At 36.3% G+C, this 23,689-nt stretch overlaps 1 protein-coding gene across 5 annotated transcripts in view; it reads right to left on the bottom strand.

The window, feature by feature from the left end:
* Positions 1 to 23,689, bottom strand: part of STX17 (syntaxin 17) — a 63,910-nt gene that overhangs the window by 23,351 nt on the left and 16,870 nt on the right. For all 5 annotated transcript variants that reach the window (XM_023629754.2, XM_023629755.2, XM_023629756.2 and 2 more), the window contains exon 3: positions 16,159 to 16,224. In XM_023629754.2, coding sequence (XP_023485522.1) covers positions 16,159 to 16,224 — 66 coding nt within the window. The remainder of the gene's footprint in view (positions 1 to 16,158; positions 16,225 to 23,689) is intronic.

The raw sequence follows: 23,689 nt of genomic DNA, 5'->3' as shown, positions 1-23,689 counted from the left end.
TTTCTATGTTTCATGTCTCTGGCCAAATCCAGGTTCTTTAGAACTCACCTCCTCATACTTTGAATCTATTTAGCATCTTTTTCTTTATTAAATGTGATTATTACAAAAGTAACAAATGTACTTCATAATAAATCAAATACTGTAGAAACATATCAAGAAAATCAATGATTTCCCCACTTCACCAATTTCACCACCTCTCTTAACCCAGTCCTTTCACACATTTCTCATGCAAACATTAACATATATATTCTTTCTTACATTTTACAAAAAAATGGATTACATTGGGGCCAGCCCAGTAGTGTAGTGGTTAAGTTTGCACGCTCTGCTTTAGCGGCCAGGGGTTTGTAGGTCTGGATCCTCGCTGTGGACCTAGCATCACTTGTCAAGCCACACTGTGGAGGCATCCCTCACAAAATAGAGGAAGACTGGCACAGATGTTAGGTCAGCAACAATCTTCCTCAAGCAAAAGAAGAAGACTGGCAACAGATGGTAGCTCAGGGCCAATCTTCCTCACACACACACACACACACACACACACAAAAGAAGGATTACAATAATCTACAATTTGTCACTCCACATCTCAACTTAACAGTATCATCATGGATATCCCTCCTGGTCAAAGGTTGCACCATATTCCATAGTACGGATGTAATATAATTTATTCAATCACTCTTCCAGTGATTAATAGTCATTCAGGTTGTTTGCAGTTTTTAATTATCACAAACTATGAAACAGATATCCTTGACTATAAATACTAATATACTATAACAGCATATATTAGTATTATAGTAATACTATTATCCTATATATTGTAGGAGTGAGTCCCAAAAGTGAGAGCACCCAAAGGATAGTGTGTGTTTTTACTTCAGTAGCTATTATCAGTTTTTTCACATAAGCTGTAACAATTCACACTGCCACCAAAGGATGAGTGCCCATTTTCCCACACACTGCCAGTACTACACGTTGTCTCACTGTGGTTTTACTTTCATTTCTCTCTGAGGGAAGTTAATGGATTTTTATCAAATGATTTTCCCCTCTTTTTAAAATCATCATAAGTTTTCCTCTAATGTGTTGATATAATGAATTATGGGCAGGTTTCATGGTATAGAGCCATCTTTATATTTCTGAGATAAACCCTTTCCTGGTCAATATATACATTTTTTTAATACACTGTTGAATTTGATATCCTAATATTTTATTTGGATTTTAGCATATGTGTGTAACCATTGTGTGCACTTGTGTATAGGTGACCAATGTGTGTGTATACACTATCTTTTCTCAGTTTAAACTCACTTTCACAAATTCAAGGTTGTGCTAGCTTCAAGAAATGAACTGAGGATATTTCCATCTTTTTCAATGCTCTATACTTTAAAAATAAAAACCAACTATCCTTTGACAATTAAATAGAACTTACAAGAATGGTCTGAGTAGAGAGTTTTTAAAAAAACCATAGATCTTTATCCATATAACATTTTCAATTCTTTTCCCCTAATGTACTTTCATAGATACTAATGCAAATCCTGAACAGTAGGCAGGACAAAAAGTATTAATTTCTTTAATTTTTCAAGTGCCTACTCTGAGTAAGGTGTTACATTCCATATTACTACATATAGAGAAGTCAAAACAGAGAAAACTTGTTCAGGATTTACTTAATTGTCTAGCAGCAAAGTTGGGTTAAAACCCAACTTATTCTTACAAGTCCAGCAATCCTTCCATTAAACTATAATTTTAATTCCTGTCTATATGGGACCTTAATACAATCTAAAGACACATTTAAAGCCAATTCTGGAAAAAACAGTTTAGCTGCAACCTAAAGCATCTTGTAAGATTTTCTGGATGAATCAAACAGTTGTGCCTCTATCCTACCAAGACTCTATATCTCTTTGAACCTTATGTCCACTCTTACCATTCCAATATAAGCTGGAAAACCTAAGGATAATTGGATAATAGATTAAAAATATGTGATACACAAGCATTAATATGCAAAAATCATAGACCCCGAAGGGGCCTATGTGATCATCTAACTCAACCTCATGATTTTAGAATAAGGAAACTGGAGTCCAGATGAACACAGTGGTAGAATTAGGACTAGGGCCCACTTCTCAAGTCCTGGAACAATATTGTTTCCAACACACTACCATCTCTTGGATATGTGATTCCTTTTTGGACCACAGTTGCAAAGCATGTTTATATAGTTGCCACATAGTCCGCAGACATATTTTAGGCAATACTATCTTGGAGAAGCATTAAATTTTCTGCAGCTAATGAATATGCCTGTGGCATATTCTTCCTCTCTTATAGAATTCATACATATGTTTATGTCCCCAGTCAAATTATAGTGTCCAGCTAAGAACTCTACTACTATCAGTGAAGGGAAAGATGTTAAGGGACAGAAAGAAAATATCCAGTGAACTATAAAATCTGATAGTATACTAACAAAAACACAAAAAAATGGCTAAATTTTTATCAACATTTATTGTAATTTGTTCATTGTGCTAAGTGCTTTATCTTCTTTATCTTGTTTCACTTTCACAATTTATTTTTGAAATGGATATTACTCTTATTTCTCATTTTACAGAAGAGAAAATTAAAGTAAGAAATTAAGAAAACAGCCCAGTATTATACTTCTACTAAAAAGTAAAGCCAGGAATCCAATCCAGGCTACACAGAATGTGTTCTCAATGACTTCACTATATAGCTACATTATCCAACAGAAATACAATGCAAACCACAAATGCAAGCTATACATGGAACTTTGACTTTTCTACCAGTCACATTAAAAAAGTGAAAAAAAAATGGAGGAGTGACATCATCATCATGGCGGAGTGAGCTGTCCTGGTAATCTCACCCCTCCACCACACAACGAAAAAGACATTCATACTCCAACAGAGGACATACACATACAACACAAAAAACGTCTGAGAGACCCATGCAGCCATAGGACGGAGCACAGAGAGGCTGGAGTCCCCCTCAGAGGAAGTGGAACGGGATATGAGAAAACTCTGCTCCCTCCCCTAGAGACTGTGATCTGGATGGTGGGAGGCCTCCCAGAGGGAAGGAACAGGGGAGGGGACATTTGTTCACAGGAACTTCAAGGATCCCCGAGGGCCCTTGCAGCCTAGAGGGAAGCCCTCTATGGGGGTGAAAGCTTTCACGGGGTTGACCTCATCAAGCCAACACTGCAGGAGAGCAGATAGCGAGAGCAGAGTGAGAAAACCCTGAGAGCAGCAGGAGAAAGTGCCCCTCCCGCGACCCACCCAGGGCCAGCTCCAGCACCTGGGATCTTGGCGGAAGGCACAGGGCTCAGAATACCTGGCTCTTGACCCCTGCCCAGAGGCAACAGGCAGTAACTGCAACCAAATAATACCAGGATGCGTAAAAACAGAGTCACGTCCTCTAGCAATATCAAACATTATATTAATGGTTGAGAGCAGAGAGAAAATGACAAGTACCCAGAAATCCATCCTGAGGACACAGGAATATGTAATTTAAATGATGAAGAATTCAAAATAGCGATCATCAAAAAACTCAACAAGGTAAAAGAGAATGTAAAGAACCAATTCAATGAGTTCAGGAGCTACTTCACAAAAGAGATTGAAACTATAAAGAAGAATCAATCAGAAATATTAGAGATGAAAGACACAATGGAAGAAATAAAACAAAATATGGATTACCTGAATGCCTGAGTGGACGTCATAGAGGAGCATCAGCATAATTAAAGATAGACATGTTGAAATGCTCCCGATAGAGGAAGAGAGAGAACTAAGACTAAAAAGATGAAGAAAGTCCGCGAGAAACATCTGACTTAATTAGGAAATGCAACATAAGAATTATAGCTATTCAAGAAGGAGAAGAGAAGGAGAATGGAGCAGAAAGCTTGTTCAAAGAAATAATAGCAGAGAACTTCCAAAACCTAGGGAAGGAGATGGAAATCCATGTGGAAGAAGCTATCAGATCTCCTAAATATGTCAATGTAAAAAGACCTATGAGAAGGCATATAGTAGTGAAACTGGCAAAAGTGAATGACAGAGAAAGAATGCTAAGGACTGCAAGGCAGAAGAAAATAACCTACAAAGGAAACCTTATCAGGCTTTCAGCAGTTTTCTCTGCAAAAACCTTACAGGTAAGGAGAGACTAGAATGACATATTCAAATCTTTGAAGGAGAAAAACTTTCAGCCAATACTCTACCCAGCAAAAATACCCCTCAGATATAATGGCAAAATAAAAACTTTCCCAGACAAACAAAGGCTAAGGGAGTTTGTAACCACAAGACCCCCACTACAAGAAATCCTCAAGAAGGCCCTCATACTTGAAAAAGAAAAGGGAGAAAGGAGTTACAAAGCACAGAGTAAAGGGATAAATAGGTAGACAGAATCAGAACAGGTTAGCAAATACTCAAGTATAGCATTAAAGACAAAGGAAAACATGTTGTTGCAAATGGGATAATTCAATAGATAGAACATGTTCATATGTTCATAGATTGGACAACTCAATATTGCAAAGATGTCACTTTGATAGACGCCTAAAGATCAATAGATTCAATAAATCTATTTAATCTATATATTCAGTATCTATTAATTCAATAAAATTGAATAAACTTTGAATCTATAGATTCAATAATACACAGATTCAATAAATATGAAAAGGATCTTTGTTTTGTTTTGGCGGAACTCAACAAGCTGATTCTAAATGTATATGGAAATGCATAGACAGGGCCGAGATTAGCTTTTGAAGAAGATGTAGGAGAACTTCCTCTGTTAAACATCGACTAATCATAAAGCCACAGTAATTAAGACAGTGTGGCACTGGTGCAAGAATAGACAAATACACCAACAGTCCAGAAACAACCCAAACATACATGCATGGGATTTATGACAAAGGTGGTACTGCAGGGCAGTACTGGGAAACAGGATCTTTCCAAAACATGGTGCTTGGTCATCCGAGTATCCATACTGCATACACCACCTCACGTCATACACAACAATCAACAAGATGGATTGTAGACCTAAATGTGATAGGCAAAACAATAGAAGAGTATCTTCACGATGTTGGGGTAGGATTGACATCTTAAATGTGGCACAAGAAGCATTAACCATAAAAGATTGACAACCTAGACTATACTAAATTAAGTGAACTTCCAGTCATGAAGGAACACAACTAAGGGAAAGGTTAACCACTGAGTGGAAGAAGATAACTGCAACACATACACTGATAAAGGGGTCATGGGCAGAACAATGAACTCTTACAGATCAGTAAGAAAAAGACAAACAACCCATAAAAATGTGGCCAAGAACCCTAAAGGGGCACTTCTCATAAACAAATAAGGAGTTATTCAATCTCACTAATAATCAGGTAAATGTAAATTACACTGTAGTTAGTTATCCACCAGAACAGCTAATAAAGTCTGACTTTACTAAATATTAGCGAAGATGTGGCACCCAAAGGAACTTGCATTCACTGCTAGAAGAAGTATAAAATCAGTACAACTATTTTTCGGAAAATAGTTTGGCATAATCTATTAAAGTTAAAAATAAAGATGCATGATGAGCCAGCAATTCCAGTCTTAGGAATATACTCAACAGAAATGTATGCACATGTGTACCAGTAAAAATATACAAGAATGTTAATAGCATTTGTAACAGAAACTGAAAACAACCCAAAAGTCCATCAATAGAATGGATACACTATGGTAAACGCATGCAATGGAATATATACAGCAATGAAAATGACCGGACTACTGCTATAGGCAACAACATAGATAAATCTCAAGCCAGAAACAAAAGATACATTCTGCTTAATCCAATTTATATAATATTCAAAAACAGACTAAATTAAACTATAGTCATTTTTTTTTTTTGAGGAAGATTAGCCCTGAGCTAACTGCTGCCAATCCTCCTCTTTTTGCTGAGGAAGACTGGCCCTGAGCTCACATCCGTGCCCATCTTCCTCCACTTTATATGTGGGACGCCTGCCACAGCATGGCTTGCCAAACGGTGCCATGTCCGCACCTGGGATCTGAACTGGCAAACCCTGGGCCGCCGAAGTGGAACGTGCACACTTAACCACTGCGCCACCAGGCCAGCACCCAAACTATAGTCTTAATGACACATTTTGGTGGTAAAACTATACAGGAAAGCTAAAAAGTAGTTACCACATAAATCAAAATAGTGATTACCTTTGGAGGGAGAAAGGTGGCTAGAATTGGGAAGAGGCTATGAAGGCTTCCAGGATGCTGGTAATGTCCTATTTCTTGATTTGAGTAATGGTTACATGAGTGTTCACCTTATAATAATTTGTTTAGGTGTATATTTATGTTTTATGCATTTTATAGCATTTTAGCATTTCATCTTTCATCAGTTGGAAGAAATAATGAAAGGAACTACATTTTTGGAATTAATTCTGACGTTCAAGCATAAAATAGTGTAGTGGAAATGAAACCCATGAGAAAAAGCAACCATGCCATCTTGGAGTTCCTATTGGTTACAAAAAGGAATACTAGAAACTGACACTTTAAGGAAGTGAATCAAGTTTAGCAAAAACAGTTGTATGATGCCACAGCAGAAATTATATCGTGAGAGGGAGATCTTTTTTAAGAGAGTTTCTAAAAGGTGAAATTCTGACAATATAAAACAAAGTTACTCTGGTAAGAAAAAAAAGAAAATGGCATCTTAAAAATCCAATACGGCTTTGTAAGGTGTGCTATGATAAGTTCAGAATTTTAAGAGACTTATTTAAGAAAAAATAAAAGAACGAAAAGAAAGGCATGTGAACAAGGATGAGTACAAAAGAGAGGTGTGAAACAAGGAGAATCACGTAAGTAAAGAGTGAGCCCAGAATGAGCGGAGGCTGGTGAAAAATGTTAAGAACAATAAAAAGGGTTTAAAAAATACATGTAGAGCAAGAAGAACAAGAAAGAAGGTTTAGGCCTACTGCTTGGGGCAGATGGTATAATGGTAACAGATGATGCAGAGAAAGCAGAACTACTTAACTCCTGTTTTGCTTCTGATTCTCTATTAAGGAGAAATATTCAAAATTGAAAGGGGCATAAGAAACATGTTCAAAGGAAACTTGGAACATCTCATTTTAAGGATCTACACAGGCGTCATGAAGGAGGTGAGATGTGAGCTGTCCCTGAAGAGTAACGCTGGGAAAATAGAACATACTAAAAACAACAGATTGGGAAAAGACAGAGGTGAAGAAGAAGAGTAGAAACTTCCTAAACGCTATATTTCATCAATTTTAGGACACAATATCTTTCACACATTTTAACATCTCTGAAATTGGAATGTACCTTAAAACGGATGGTAAAAAAAGCACCGTGCCATATTTAACTAGCAGCACTTTTTCTTTCTTAGAGGGACACAAAATAATGGTGTGTCTTACAATTGATGGTGCCTTAGATTTAATTTTCTCCTGAAGTTCTATAGTACCTATGACAATCAGAGCAGAGGCTAAGCATCCTAAATCCTGGTTAATCAGCTCATAAATATTTCAAGGCAAAATTTAAGCTTAAATTCCTCCGAAACTCATAATAACCTAAAACAATTTACCTTCTAATAGTATTCATTTTGGAATCTACTAATCTATCTTTTCCATTCTCTACCTGGCCTTGCTTCTCTCTAATCTTTTCTTTTCTCCTAACTTTTCTCTACTGTCCTCATGTCTCCCTCTCTCCTCCTCATTCCTTCTCTTTTCTATTGCCTCTCTCTTTTAAATTCTCTTTAAAAAAATTTTTTAAAGTAGATAGCTCAAGTGTTCTATACTTCTAATAAAATCATGAAAGTCACATTTTACATCTACAAGATCCATGGCTGAATCTTTTTTTTTGTATTTATGCTACCTATGGAACTCGGATAGACTCTGTAGGGCAGTATCTTTCCAAATATGGTCTGAAATCTACTGAATCAGAAACTCTAAGGTGAGTCCCAAAAAGTCTCTGTTCTCAAAAGTTCTGTATCACCAGTGCTATGGAGACTAGGCTGATCAAGTTTCTATAAAAGCCAACTTCATGTTCTTCAGTGATTTATTACCATAGTAACAATTTTCAACTTTTTCACCTAGTTTCAAAATTTGTTCACAAAATCTTTCTTAATGCTAACGCTTTCTTATCCCAGAGGAGAAAACAGTTAAACCCATTCTACACTCACAGCTTCAAAGCATAACAACAGACTTCTGCTTCTGCAAAGTTTGCAGAACAGTACTGGAGAGGAGAGAGCTGCACAGAAAGAGAATCCTGGAGCTAGGCAGAGGGTAATTCCCAAGTATTCAGCAGAGAACTGATCAGAACACGTATATGAGGACACTATCCAAAGCTAGGAGAAAAAAACCATACAAAAAGATTAAAGGGAACAGTGCCCAGCACTCATTCAAAGCTGGAAACAGCATCTGTTCCCCTCAGCTAAACTGGAAAAACTCTTAATTCACAGGGCAGAACACTCAGAAAGGTTTTACTTCAGTAGTGGGGAAATAATCAGCCCTAGACTGAGCACACCTCCAGTCAAGCCTAATAAATCATAAAAGTAAGACCCAAAAGGATCAAAATGTTTCCAAGTAACTTAACTATATTCCAGAAAAAAGCTCAAGAAGATATATAGGAACATAAAAATATCTAGCACCCAGTTAGGCAAAGGCCATCCAATCAAAAATTACCAGATATACACAGAAATAGGAAAATATGACCCATAATGAGAATAATAATTAATCAATTGAAACTGATTCAGAATTGACATAGATGTTAGAATTAGCAGAGAAGGATATTAAAACAGTTATTATAATTATATGCCATATGTTCTAAAAGTTAACTAGAGACATAAAAGATATTTTAAAAAGACCCAAATCAAAATTCTAGAGTTTAAAACTACAATATGTGAGATGAAAAATACATTGAATGGATTAACAGATTAGACACTGCTGCTGCTAAGGGTAGTGAACATGAAGGCATAGAAATAGAAACCACCCAAAATGAAACACACAGAGAAAAAAAGAACTCAAAAATTTAAAAGAGCATCAGTGAGCTGTGAGATAACTTTAAGCAGCCTAACATATGTGTAATTGGAGTCCCTGAAGGAGAAGAGAGATGGGAGGGGACAGAAAAATATTTGAAGAAATAATGGCCAAAACATTTCCAAATCAGATGCAAACTATAAACCTAAAGATCCAAGAAGCTCAACAAATTCAAAGCACAAGAAACATGAAGAAAACTCCACCAAGGACCATCAGAATCAAAGTGCTCAAAACCAGTGATAATGGGAAACTAGTAAAAGCAGCCAAAGAAAAGAGACACATACAGAGGAACAAAGATAAGAATAAAACAGATTTCCCATTGGAAGCAATGCAAGTGAAAAGAAAGTCGAACATCTTTAAAGTACTGAAAGAAAAAAATTAGAATATAGAATTCTTTATACAGCAAAATTCCTTTTAAAAACAAAAGCCAAATAAAGGCTTTTCAGATATACAAAAGATGAAAGAGTTCATCGCCAGCAGAACTGCACTCCAAGAAATGTTAATGGAAGTCTTTCAGGCAAAAGGCAAATGACACCAGATGGAAATATGGGTTTATACAAAGGCATTAAACACACCAGAAATAAAAGTAACAAAGGTAAATACATAAGATTTTTTTCCTTTAATATATAAATCACTTAAAAAACATAACTGACTGTTTAACACTATGAAGTATGTAAAACGTATAAGTAAAATATATGACAACAATAGCATATAGACTGGGAAGAGAGAAACAGAAGTACATTGTAAGTTTCTTAAACATGTGAAATAGTATAACAGCACTTGAATATAAACTCTAATAAGAAATATGCTATAAACCCTAAAGCAACCACTAAAATAACAAAATAAAGAGTTACAGCTTGTAAGACAAGAAAGGAGATAAAATGAATGAAAAATACTCGATTAATTCAAAATAAAACAGAAATATCATTAATCAAGTGAAAAGTAAAATCACAATGAGATACCACTACAGACCTATTAAAATGGCTAAAATTAAAAAGACCAATCATATCAAATGTTGGTAAGGATATGGAGGAACTGTGTGAACATAAAATGGTACTACCATTGTGGAAAATAGCTTGACAGTTTCTTAAAAAGTTAGAGAATAACAACTACTATATGATCCAGCCACTCCACTCATAAGTATTTATCCAAGAGAAATAAAATCCTTTGTCCATACAAAGTCTTGTACTCAAATATTCATAGCAGCTTTATTTGTAACAGCCCCAAACTGGAAACAACCCAAATGTCCATCAACAGATGAATGGATAAACAAACTGTCATGTATCCTTTCAAGAGAATACCTAATCAATAAAAAAAAAGGAATGAAATACTGATACACATTATAACATGGATGAACTTCAAAATATTTATGAAGAGTGAAAGAAGCTGGATAAAAGAGGAGTGCATATTGTATGATTCTATTTATATAAAATTCTAGGAAATCCAAACTGGTGTACAGTGATAGAAAGCAGGTTAGTGGTTGCTTGGATACCGGGGGGTGGGGATGGAAGTTTGGGGGATGAGTGTGCATGTGCGGAGAGGGGGAAGGGTTGCAGAGGGACGTGGAAGGGAGAAGCCACATGCAGGGTTACAAAGGGCTATGAGGAAACTTTCTGGGGAGATGAATATATTATCTTGAATGGTTTCACATTACGAGGATTGTGGTGATGGTCGGGCCCCCATGGTTTATGCCTTTCCTTTCTTCAGGTCTCTGCTCAACTGTCATCAGAAACCTTCCACAACCACCCTATACAAAAGAACCCTCATCACCTTCTGTGACTCTCTGTTCCCTTTAACTGCCCTACTTTTACTGTATGGTACTTACAACTATCTAAATATTATACATTTATTTACTTAAAAAAATTATCTGTCTCTGTTTCGCCAATTACCACCCCTAGAACATAAGTTTGGTGAGAACAATAATTTTCTTCTGTTTTGCTCACAGCTATAGCCCCAGTGTCCAGAATAGTATTAATAGTAAATGTTCAAATGTTTCTGCTAATAAACAGATCAGAAAAGCAAATATTATGCCAAGTTCTGAAAATTTGCTGCAATATTCACAGTCAGATAAATGGGTCTACAACCAATGAAGTAAGTTTTAAAAGAAGAAAGTATACCAACTCAGCAATTAACAAGGTTTGCAGTATGCAAGTAGTAAACTGCAAACTATGGCCAAACTTTCAGTAAAATAAAGGTGACATATCTCTCTCTTTAGTTCTGTAACTAAATTTAATAACTAGTTATGACTTTTTTCCCCTTCTTTCAGAAATATCCTGAAATTCCTGTCTAAAGATTAAAAGATATGTTTAAATATACACTTATCTGTACTGATAATTGTAAAAAGTAATTATTCTGAGTTAACTGAAATTCTGAAAAATGACTAATTATGTATTTAATGATTAAAAGAAGAGTGGCTGTACATATATTTGCCTTTGTTAAATATTGATTAAAGGATTCCTAATGTGTTTTTACAACATGTAATTTTGAGAGCAAATTGTGTACAGCAGAAAACATTTGGTATCAATAATTAATCTGATTTCTTGACAAACACAGAGCACAAGTCCACTGGTAAACATTTAAACAACGTAGAGTAAACACATTCTAGACATCATATAATTTATTATTAAGGGCTCCAGAGTGATAACTATTTAATTAAAATAAATCTGGACTATTCTTTACTTGTATTACCTAACTACTACACTAAGGTATTGATAGTAGTGTAATGACTTCACACTTATTTCAATATCAAAAGGCACCAAAAAGAATATACATAGCTTAAAAAATATTCACTGAACCACCAAAAGGAGTAAAAATCAAAGGAGAAAAAGGCCTCCATTCATTTACTCAACAAATATCTAATGAGGACCTACTATGTAGGTATTAAGTGCAATACTCTACTGTCTATCCACCTAAGTTAATATTAAAAATAATTCCAGATTAGGGGCTGGCCCCGTGGCCAAGTGGTTAAGTTCGTGAGCTCCGCTGCAGGTGGCCCAGTGTTTCGTTGGTTCGATCCTGAGCACGACATGGCACTGCTCATCAAACCACGCTGAGGCAGCGTCCCACATGCCACAACTAGAAGGACCCACAACGAAGAATATACAACTATGTACTGGGGGGCTTTGGGGAGAAAAAGGAAAAAAATAAAATCTTTAAAAATAATTCCAGATTGGATTCCTGCACTACAACTTATTAAGGCTTTGCCCTTTAGACAAACACTAAGTTTCTCTGTTCTTCAGCCTTCTTTTATCTGAAAAATGAGAACAATACCTCTCTTAGCCAGCATCCAGACAGCTTGCAGTATATCACTTACTGGTCTCTACAATATATTTGATCAGTAGTCATACACTGACATCTTTTTCTAAAGCTTTAAACTGTTATTTAAATATTTTATTTAACTTTTTGTGAATTCCCGTCTAGGTAAGTTCCTTCAAAGTAGAAATTGTGATATATTTTTCAGAATCCTTTATTATCAGCTAGAATGAGGTTGTACTAGATTAATTAAATAGGCCAATTATCTAATTAATAGTCTAGTATCTAATTAATAGATAGTAACAGATTAATGAAAAACATTGAAATAGAGAAACAAAATAAGTGTAAGTCCTATATTCCAGTCATCTGTTGTTGCGTAACAAATTCCTTCCGAACTTAGGGCCTAAAACCATTGTTTGATTTTGCTAACGTAGAAGAGAAATTTAGGAAGTCATCAGCTGAGCAGTTCTCACTTGGGGTCTCCCATGCGGTTAAGTCAGACGTTGGCTGAGGCTGAAGTCCTGTGAAGGCTCAGCTGTACTGGATGTCTACGTTGGCTCACTCATGTGGCTGGCACTTGAGGCTGGAAGTTCCTAAGGGCTCAGCTGTGGCTGTGGCTATCTCCCACAAGGAGGTCTCAGGATACTTGGACATTTCATGCCATGGCTAAGTTCCCCCAGAGCAAGCCTCCTCAGAGAACCAGTGGAAGCTATCTGGCCTTTTCTGACTAGTCTCAGAAACCACGCAGCATTACTTCTGCCTCAGCCCAGATTCAAGGGGAGGGGAACAGACTCCACCTGTTGGTGGGAGAATAACAAGGTCATACCATAGACGACCATGTAGGATGGAAGATATTTTGCAGATATCTTTAAAAAGTATAATCTATCACAATCTGTATGCATAAAACTATAAAGATACACAAATATTAATTAAAGAAGACATAAACAAGTGCAAGGATAGCCCCATATTCATAGGTAGGAAAACTAGACATTGTAAATATGTCAATTTTCTCTAACTAGATTGATAAATCCAATGCAATTCCCAAATTCCAAACAAAATTGTATACGAACTTTGAAAACGAGATTCCAAATTTTATACAGAAGACTAAAGGGGTGAGTATAGACAAAACACTCCTGAAAAGGAAGAGTAAGGTGGAAATATTGTCCTACCAGATATCAAGCGTTATCATAAGACTGTCTTAACTAAGATACTGTGGAACTTGGTGGAGAAATAGACAAATTGAGCAGTGGAATGGAACAGAAAGACCAGAGACAGACCCATACATATATGAAACTGTGATATGTAAATAGCATTGGAGAAATCAGTTAACAGTGAAAGACAACTGACTTTCCAAATGGAGAAGAATGAAATTTTACTTCTATCTACCTTATACCATCAAGTCCAGATGGATTAGACTAAAACGTTAAAAGCAAAACATTTAAAACATTCCTTGGAAAATATCTTCTTACTCTTAGGATAGAGAACATTCCTTGAACAAGCTACCAAAAGCACGAGCCATAAGAGAAAAGCTTGTTAAAGTAGACTACATTTAAATTAAGAACTCCTTTTCAACAGACACTATAATCAAAGTGAAGATAGTTCTTATTATATAAATCTAATAATGCTAAATCTAAAAAAATCTATGATAACTGTTCATGAAATTGTTTGTCCAAAAATAATTTTTACACAAACTAGCAAAAAATAAGCCTATACATGAAATTCAGGGCAGATATGAATAAAACGAAGCAAATATCTACCTCTAACAACAGTTTCAATCTCACTACTTTAATGGCACATATAAATCTTTTGCGCCAGATGGAGGTCAATAATGTAAATACATATATTTTTGAAATCAGCAAACACTTTGACCATAACCATTAACTCAAGAAAATCATAAGTGATTTTTAATGACATATTAAACAGTGAAGATGGTAAGAAATCCAAGTCATAATAATCTCATCGACATTAATGTGCCTACTATCATTCAATAAACATCGAGTCTTGCTGAGCACCAGGTACTATGGGACATGCAAATAGCAGAGACATAGTTCCTGATCTTTAGGCCTGGAATCTAGTTAGCAAGCAGTAAAAAAAAAAGAGAGAGAGAGAGAAATCAAATTTCTATCTAGATCTCAAATCAATCTGTTTTTCTCCATCTCCACCATCTCTGTAACCCCTCCTAAACGATCTCTTGCATTCATTTCATTCTATCCCAATATATTCACTTTACTGCAGTTATAGTAACCTTTCCGAAATGCAAGAGGACCAGAGATGCATTCTTTGTAGAAACAGACTCTAGATTCAGAAACACCAGGCACAGGGCTAAAATAAGCGATTTATGTAAAAGCGTGACCTGAACCATGAAAGCCCAGCAACCTTCACCTAACCTGCTTCTGTAACTGAAAAATAAATGCCTACTTGCCCTAAGGGGAGAATGAGGATTCTTCTTTAGCAAACTAAACCAGAACAACCTCCAGATACTGATATTTGGAGGTTTATCCAAGGAAAACACCAGCTTGCCAAAGCACCTTTAAGTGAAGTCCACCAGGAGACAAGCAATGAGCTTTTCAGTGTCTCAGAAAAGCAGGAGAAGTTATATCCAAAGACAAAATACTATGAAAAAAGGAAAAGAGAAGAAGAAAAAGCTCTTGGAAATTAAATATTATAATATCAGAAATAAAGAATTTAGTAAAAACAATTGAAGATAAAGCTGAAGAAATCTCCCAGAAAACAGAAAAGAAAATTAGATAAGCAATCCTAACACCCAACAGAACAGAGATTGGCAAACTTTTTCTGCAAAGGGCCAGAGAGTAAATAGTTTAGGCTTTGCAGGCCACATGGTCTCTGCTCCAACCACTCAAGGGCTGTTTTGTGTGAAAGCAGCCAAAGACAACATGTAAACAAATGGGGTGAATAGCAGGCCATATTCGGCCCGGAAGCCATACTTTGCTGACCCTTGCAATAAAATATTTTTTAAAAAAGAGCAAAGAGAAAACACAGAGGACTAAATTATCAAATAAATGATTTTAAAAAATTATAATATACGTAATTATATAGGAGAAAGGAAAGTAGGAGAGAAGGGTAAAAAACTAATCTCTACCTACAATAGCAAGAAGTGAAGCGATAAACCTGATTAAGAAATACCAGCCTACACATGGTATTTAGGAAGAAAGAGCTAAACACCAGGGGAAATGTCCAAAAAGATTAAACATAGCTTCTTCCACATAGGACTTAAAGATGGAGAAAGGTAGTATACAATAAGCCTTTTTATTTTATTTGGATTTTAACTATGTAAATATATGATTTTAAAAAATGAATTTAAAATAATTAAAATTTATTTACTAAAAAGCCAGTCACTAAAAAGAATATTTGCAACACTATATTATTGCAACAATATTACAGACAGAAAATCAGTATCTTCAAATCATAAGCAGCTCTTACAAAAGAAAATATAATATATGTACGGGGCAAGAGACACGAATAGGTAATTTACAAAAGAAACATTATATGCAAGGCCCATACGAAAAAAACTTTTACCCTTCAAAGCAATAAAAGAAAAAATCCAGATCAAAACAACAACGCAGCATAATTTTAACTTACTAATTAGCAAAAATTTGGGAAATTGGTAATAACAGTGTTGGTAAGGTTTTTGGAAAATGCATTAATTGTGAGAGAGTAAGTTGATATGTCATTTCTGGAGGAAATTTTGGTAATATGAATCAAAATCTTAAAAATATGTAAGACATTTGATTCAGTAATTCCTGGTAAAAGTGCATCCTTAAGGAAATAGGTACAACTATGCATAAAAGGATTCAGGTACAAGGGTATTTCTTATTTTAGCAAAATTTTCTTAAGACTAGCTTTTTCGTGTTGATTTAGTAGAAACAATATAATAGCCTTACCTGAACTGTACGTCCTGCATTGATATGTTCTTCATGTAACTTATCCCAGATTCTGCACCTTTGATACTATACAAAAGAGAGGGGAAAGGTACTTGAATTCCTTTTTTTTATCACTCAAGTGGTTACTTCTAGTTTTCATAAAAATCCACACTCACCGACCCAAACTTAAACATACTAGCTAAAAAAGTTATTGACTTAGTAGTGGCAGTTAACTCCAAAGACCATACAAATAGGAAGTTTTCAAAAACATTACATACAAATTTCTGGCAAATGGTAAAGCAAACAAAAATCACTAGACACTATTTATTTTACCAAAAAAGAGTAGATACTTTGTCTATATTGCAAACTCTGGAGATGTAAAAAATAAAGAATGGGGGGCCAGCCCAGTGGCATAGCAGTTAAGTTCGCATGCTCCTCTTGGGTGGCCTGGGGTTTGCCAGTCTGGATCCTGGGTGCAGACCTACACACAGCTTATCAAGCCATGCTGTGGCAGGCGTCCCACATATAAAATAGAGGAAGATTTGGCATGGATGTTAGTTCAGGGCCAATCTTCCTCAGCAAAAAGAGGAGGATTGGTGGTGGATGTTAGCTCATGGATAATCTTCCTCAAAAAAAAAAATTAAAATAAAAATAAAGAATGAGAATGTAAAAGAATGTGAAAAATAAAAAGATTAACAGCATTCATCAGATATTCTTACTATACATGAAGAATTTTAAATGTCTGTCAATGACTGTGTCAAGTAATAAAAATTGAAAGCTGATTTTGAGAAAAAGTAACACTGATACTGCAGACTAGAAAGTATATAAAAAATGAGAAAGAACATTTAATATATATGCTTCAGTTTTTACCAAGGCAATGCTTAGCTTTCAGAGTTTCATCCAAGAAACTTTATGAGCATGATCATGGAAAATTTGTCATTTGGCAGAAACCACAGCAAAATGTGATAACATTATAGCAGAATACTTACATAGAATATAAACATCAAAACCAAACATCATATACTACTTTTGGTTGAAATAAAAAAATCCAAATAATTAAGATGTTAGCAGATATGAATAATGACATTAAACAAATTTTTGGTATACTACACACCAAAAACAAAAAAATCAACCTAGAAATACTTTGAAAGCCAGAAACACTAAAATTCCCCAGATAGGCATCAAAGGCATGATAGATTATAAAGGTAGAGCACTAAAAAAATTTCTAGGGCATTTTTATATTTCCTATTCTGCATATTCTTTAAATTTGGTAGTAACTAATGAAACAAAAACCTCTTTTGATACACCTAAATGTTTTTACATCATCTAAGGACTAAATAATAACTATTAAGCTTAAAAATAATTGTACTATATTGAAAATATATTTACCAAACAGAAATTTAAAACAAGTATAAAACTACTTTCATTTATAAGAAGAACTGAATTGATGCTATCAGATCCAGTATAAATGCTCTTTTAGGCAGTGTTATATTAATAAAAAGAGAGTGGAAGCCAAAGATACATGTTTGAAAATAAAGCACTTTTAAATTTATTATTCAGTACTAATCTGTCATGATATTTTGAGAGAAATTAACGTTAAGGGAAACAGAGTTGAGAACTCAGGGAGGCCAGGGCTGCCAGAATTCATGGGGCAGAACATCAGAGAGGAGAGAGCTGCATGTGAGGAGAGGACTGCACTGAGAAAGCTCCAGAGATCTTCAGTTTTCCTTTCGAGCCTTCAGCGGAGTATGGATCAGCACATGTACACAAGGAAACTATCTGAGATCAGAAAAAGAACCACTGGAAAGGAACAGGTGAACTGATCCCCACAGATCACATGAGGCCAGAAACAGTTCATGTGCCCACAAGTCAGAGTGGAAAAACCTTGAAATACACTGGATATCAGGTAGAATACTCCAAAGTACTGCCCTTTATGGGGAAAAAAATCAGCCCTGGAATAAAGGCCGTTCTGATCCTACAAAAGAAAGCCTTAAAAGGATCAAAGTGTTCCCAAATAACTCAAATGTGTCTCAGAATAAAGCTCAAAAATACTGAAAGGAATTTAAAAATATTCAGTATCCAACCAGGTAAAGTTCACAACAGCTGGCATCCCATAAACAACTAGTATGCATGCAAAAAAGCATGAAAATACGAACTGTAATGGAATGCATACTAGTTGTTAAAAGATTAAAGACATAGCAACAGAAACGATCCAAAACGAAACACACAGAGCAGAAAGTTGGACAATAAATGAACAGAGCATCAGTGAGTGATGGGCCAACTGAAAGCAATATAGTACATATGTAATTGGACTCCCTGAAGAGGAGAGGGAAGAAAAAATGTTTGAAAAATGGTCAGAGCTTTTCCAAATTTGATAAAAACTATAATCGCACAAATCCAAGAAACTCAAGGAAGATCACAGCAAGAAAAATGTAGAAAATATACTGATGCACATCATAATAAAATTACTTAAAATAAGTGATAGAAAAATCTTGAAAGCACCTAAAGGAAAAAAAGACACGAGTTACAGAGGAACAAAGACAAGAATGACAGAAGACTTCACACCAGAAACGATGTAAGCCAAAAGGCAGTGGAACAACACCCTGAAAGTAATGAAAAACAATCTAAAACTCAACCTAGAATTCTATACCCAGAGAAAATATTTAATTAAAGTGAAAGTAAAATAAAGATTTTTTTCAAACATAAAAAGGCTGATAGGGTTCATCAGCAGTAGACGTGTACTACAAAAAAACGTTAAGGAAGTCTTTCAGGCTGATGGAAAAATGATACCAGACAGAAACCTGGTTCTACACAAAGGAATGAAGAGCACTGAAAATGGTAAATATATAGATAAATATAAAATATGCTTTTTTCTTATTTTTAAAATCTCTTTGAAATATAACACTTTAAAACAAAAATAACAACAACGTATTGTGGGGTTAATGACATATATAGAAGTAAAATACATGACAATAATACTGCAAAGACCCTGAGAGAGGAAATGGAAGTATACTGTTGTAAGGTTCTTATAATATACATGAAATGATATACCTATAACATTACTTGAAGATAGATTGTGACAAGTTAAAGATAAATAGTGTGAACTGTAAAGCAACCACTAAAAATTAAAAATAAAAAACAAAGAGGTATAAGTAATAAGCTAACAAAAGAGAAGAAAGTGTAATGATAAAAAATATGCAATTAATCCAAAAGAAAAGAATAAAAGAAAAAAAGGGAGACAGAGAACAGATAGGACAAATACACAAAAATATCAAGATAATAGATTTAAAGACAAATATTTGACAAATGTCTATTCATTACAAAAACTCTCAGCAAACTAAAAATAAAATTTAACACCCTCAACCTGGTAGAGACATGTTTGAAAACCCTACAGTTAACACTATGCTTAGTGGTGAAAGACAATTCCTTAATATTAGGAACAAGGTAAGGATGTCTGATCCTATTCAACATCACACTGGAAGCACTAGCTAGTGAAAGAAAGGGAAAGGGGAAATGGGAAAGGGAAAGAAAAGAAAGGAAAGCAGGGAAAGATGGAAGGGAAGGAAAGGTAGGAAAAGAAAGAAGGAGGGAGGGAGGGAAAGAAAGGGAGGCAGGAAGAGCAAAGCCTATAAAGGAAGAGATAAAACTGTCTTCACAGATGACATGACTGTCTACCTAGAAAACATCAGACTCTAACAGAAAAGCCACATAATATTAACAGATGGCCCAATGATCGCAAGCCATAAACTGAGGATTGCTCAAGTAATGAATATAAGTAATAATATCTACCCCATAGTGTGTGTAGAAGTAACTAACTTCATTATGCCTACCCAAATATCAAAAATACAAAACCCAGGACTTTGGAAGATGGTGGTGTAGGAAGATCCTGAGCTTGTCTTCTCCCACAATACAACAAATCTACAACTACATGTGAAATAATTTCCTCTGAGAGAGATCTTGAAACTGGATGGAAAGAGCCTCCACAACAAGGGACAACACAGAGAGGGATGGAAGAGGCAGTGTTACAGCCCTGCTGAGGAAAGAACCACACCCCAGCTATGGTGCTTCATGGTTGGGAGAGATCTCAAAGGCATGGCGCTTTTCCTGGAGGGGTGGGGGATTCAAACTCCACAATAGACACTTCTGCTCTTGGATCCAGCACAGGAGAGACAAGATCCCCAAACATCTGGCTTTGAAAACAATCAGGAATAAAGCCAGAAAAACTACAGAATTTCAGGGAAAGGAAAACCTGCTCTTAAAAAGCCCATGCACAGACTCACTCAACCCAGCACAAAACCACCAGATAGAAAAGTGCATAATCCATTGGTAAAAGAGATTCACTTACTAAGCTTGGAGTGCCTCTGGTGAGACACAGGAGGTGGCCAGCCCCCAACCCTCCAGGGACTGAGACACTGGCAGCAGAATTTCTTTTTTTTTTTTAGGAAGATTAGCCCTGAGCTAACATCCACCGCCAATCCTCCTCTTTTTGCTGACGAAGATTGGCCCTGAACTAACATCTGTGCCTATCTTCCTCTACTTATATGTGGGACGCCTGCCACAGCATGGCTTGACAAGCAGTGTGTAGGTCTGCGCCCAGGATCCAGACTGGCGAACCCTGGGCTGCCAAAGTGGAGTACGCAAACTTAACCGCCAATGCCACTGAGCCAGGCCCTGGCAGCAGCCATTTTTGAGATCTAGTTCAGCTGTGCTGACAAAGATGCTGGCCATTTTGGAATTCTCCCTCTAGCCTGTTAGTGCAGGGGCCTGCCTCACCCACTAGTGTACCTGAGGCAGTTGTTTACAGCTGGGTAGCACATAAAGCCTGCAACAGGGACCTGCCCTACCCACTAGTGAGCCCAAAGCAGTCTTGCACCTTCAGACCTCACAACCAGCCACACAAAGGGCCTGCCCTGCCCACCAGTGTGCCTGAGGCAGTTGTGCACTGGGTCCCACAGCTAGCCTGTCCTGGGGGCCTGGCCCACCCACCAGAGAGCCAGCAGCAGTAACGTGCCCCCAGTCCTACAAACCAGCCACATCAGGGGCCTGCCCCACCCACCAGTGAGCTTGCAGCAGATGTGTGCCAGTAGGCTCCCACAACCAGCCACACAAGGGACCTCACCCACTCATCAGCAAATCCACAGCAGTTGCGTGCCACCAGGTCTCAAAGCCAACTACACTGGGGGCCTGCCCCACCCAATAGTGCATCCACAGCAGCTGCATGTGGCCAGGCTTTGCAACCAGTTAGCCAGCCCTGTCTACCACAGACCTGCAGCAATCATGGCCCTGCCACAACAGAAGGGCACATGCAGCCCACACAGGGGATACCCCTGGAGCATTTGGCATGGGTGACAAGAGGGGAACATACTACTGAGTCCCATAAGACATCTCCCATATAAGGCCACTTTTCCCAGATTGGGAGATGTAGCTGATCTACCCAATACATAGCAACAAGCACTGAGAAGTAAGCAAATGAGGAGACAGAAGAATATGTTCCAAATAAAACAACAGGACAAATCCTCAAAAACAGAACTAAATGAAACAGAGATAAACAATCTACTTGATAAAGAGTACAAAGTAATGGCCATAGGGATGCTCACTGAACTTGGGAGAAGAACAGATGAACAAAGAGTTAGAAAATATAAAAAAGAACTAATCAGAGCTGACAAATACAATAATTGAAACGAAAAATTCACTAGAGGGAATCAATAGTAGATGACACTGAAGAACAAATCAGCAATTCAGATAACAGAGTAGAGGAAATCACCAAGCTGAACAGAAGAAAGAATTAAAAAAAAAAAAAGGACAGTTTAAGGGACCTCTGGGACAATATCAAGCATACTAATATTCACAATATAGGTGTCCTAGAAGGAGAAGAGAGAGACAAAGGGGCAGAGAACTCATTTGAAGAAATAATAGCTGAAAACTTCCCTAACCTGGGGAGGTAAACAGACATCCAGGTACAGGAAGCACAGAGAGTACTGAACAAGATGAACTCAAAGAGGCCCACACCAAGACACATTATGATTAAAATGTCAAGAATTAAAGATAAAGAGAGAATCTTAAAAGCTGCAAAAGAAAAGCAACAAGTTATGTACTAGGCAACTCCCATAAGAATATCAGCTGACTTTTCAACAGAAACTTTACAGACTAGAAGAGAATGGCACAAGATATTCAGAGCACTGAAAAGGAAAAACCTACAACCAACCGAGAATGCTCTACCCAGCAATGTTATCATTCAGAATGGAAGGAGAAAGAGTCTTCCAGACAAGCAAAACTAAAGAAGTTTACCAGCCTTACAAGAAATGTTAAAAGGACTTTAAATGGAAAAGAAAAGGCCACAAATAGAAATAAGAAAATTACCAAAGAAAAAAGCTCACTGGTAAAGGCAAATATATATTAAAGGTAGTGGATCAACCACTTACAAAGCAAGTATGAAGGTCAAAAGACAAAAGTACTAAAATCATCCATATCTACTTAAGAGGTTAAGGGGTACACAAAACTAAAAGATGTAAATATGTCAAAAACATAAAACATTGTGAGGAGTAAAAACATGGGGCTCTTAGAATGCATTCAAACTTAAAGAGACCATCAACTTAATATAGACTACTGTATACATAGGTTGCTTTATAAGAACCTCATGGTAACCACAAACCAAAAACCTGTAATAAATACAAAAAAAAATAAAGAGAAGGGAATCCAAAAGTAACACTAAAGAAAGTCATCAAATCACAAGGCAAGAGAGAAACAGAAGAAGAAAGAAACAGAGAAGAACTACAAAAACATCCAGAAGGCAAGTAACAAAATGGCAATAAGTACATATCTATAAATAATTAGTTTAAGTGTAAATGAACTAAATGGTGCAGTCAAAATACATAGGGTGGATGAATGGATATAAAAACAAGACCCATATATATGCTGGCTACAAGAGACACACTTCAAATCTAAAGACACTCATAGACTGAAAGTGAAGGGATGGAAAAAGCTATCCCATGCAAATGGAAACAAAGAGAAAGCTGGGGTAGCAATACTTATATCAGACAAAATAGACTTTAAAACGTAAACTGTAACAAGACACAAAGAAGGGCATTATATAAAGATAAAGGGAACAAATCAACAAGAGGATATAATACTTGTAAATATCTATGCACCCAACTTAGAAGCACCAAAATACATAAAGCAAATATTAACAGACATAAAAGAAGAAAGTGAAAAGTAACACAGTAATAGGAGGTGCCTCTAACACACCCTACTTACATCAATGGATAGACATACCAGACAGAAAATCAATAAAGAAACATTGGCCTTAAATGATACATTAGACCAGATGGATTTAGTAGATATATATAGAACATGCCACCCAAAACCAGCAGAATACACATTCTTTTTGTATGTATATGGAACATTCTCCAGAAGAGATCACATGTTAGGGTACAAAACAAGTCTCAATAAATTTAAGAAGAATGAACTCATTTCAAGCATCTCTTCTGACCACAATGGTTTGAAATTAGAAATCAACTACAAGAAAACTGGAAATCACAAATATGTGGAGATT

The sequence above is a fragment of the Equus caballus genome, chromosome 25 (genome assembly GCF_041296265.1).
Source record: "Equus caballus isolate H_3958 breed thoroughbred chromosome 25, TB-T2T, whole genome shotgun sequence".
Lineage (NCBI taxonomy): Eukaryota > Metazoa > Chordata > Mammalia > Perissodactyla > Equidae > Equus > Equus caballus.
Note: the sequence above shows the minus strand (reverse complement) of the source record. Positions and strands in the feature narration are given on the sequence as shown.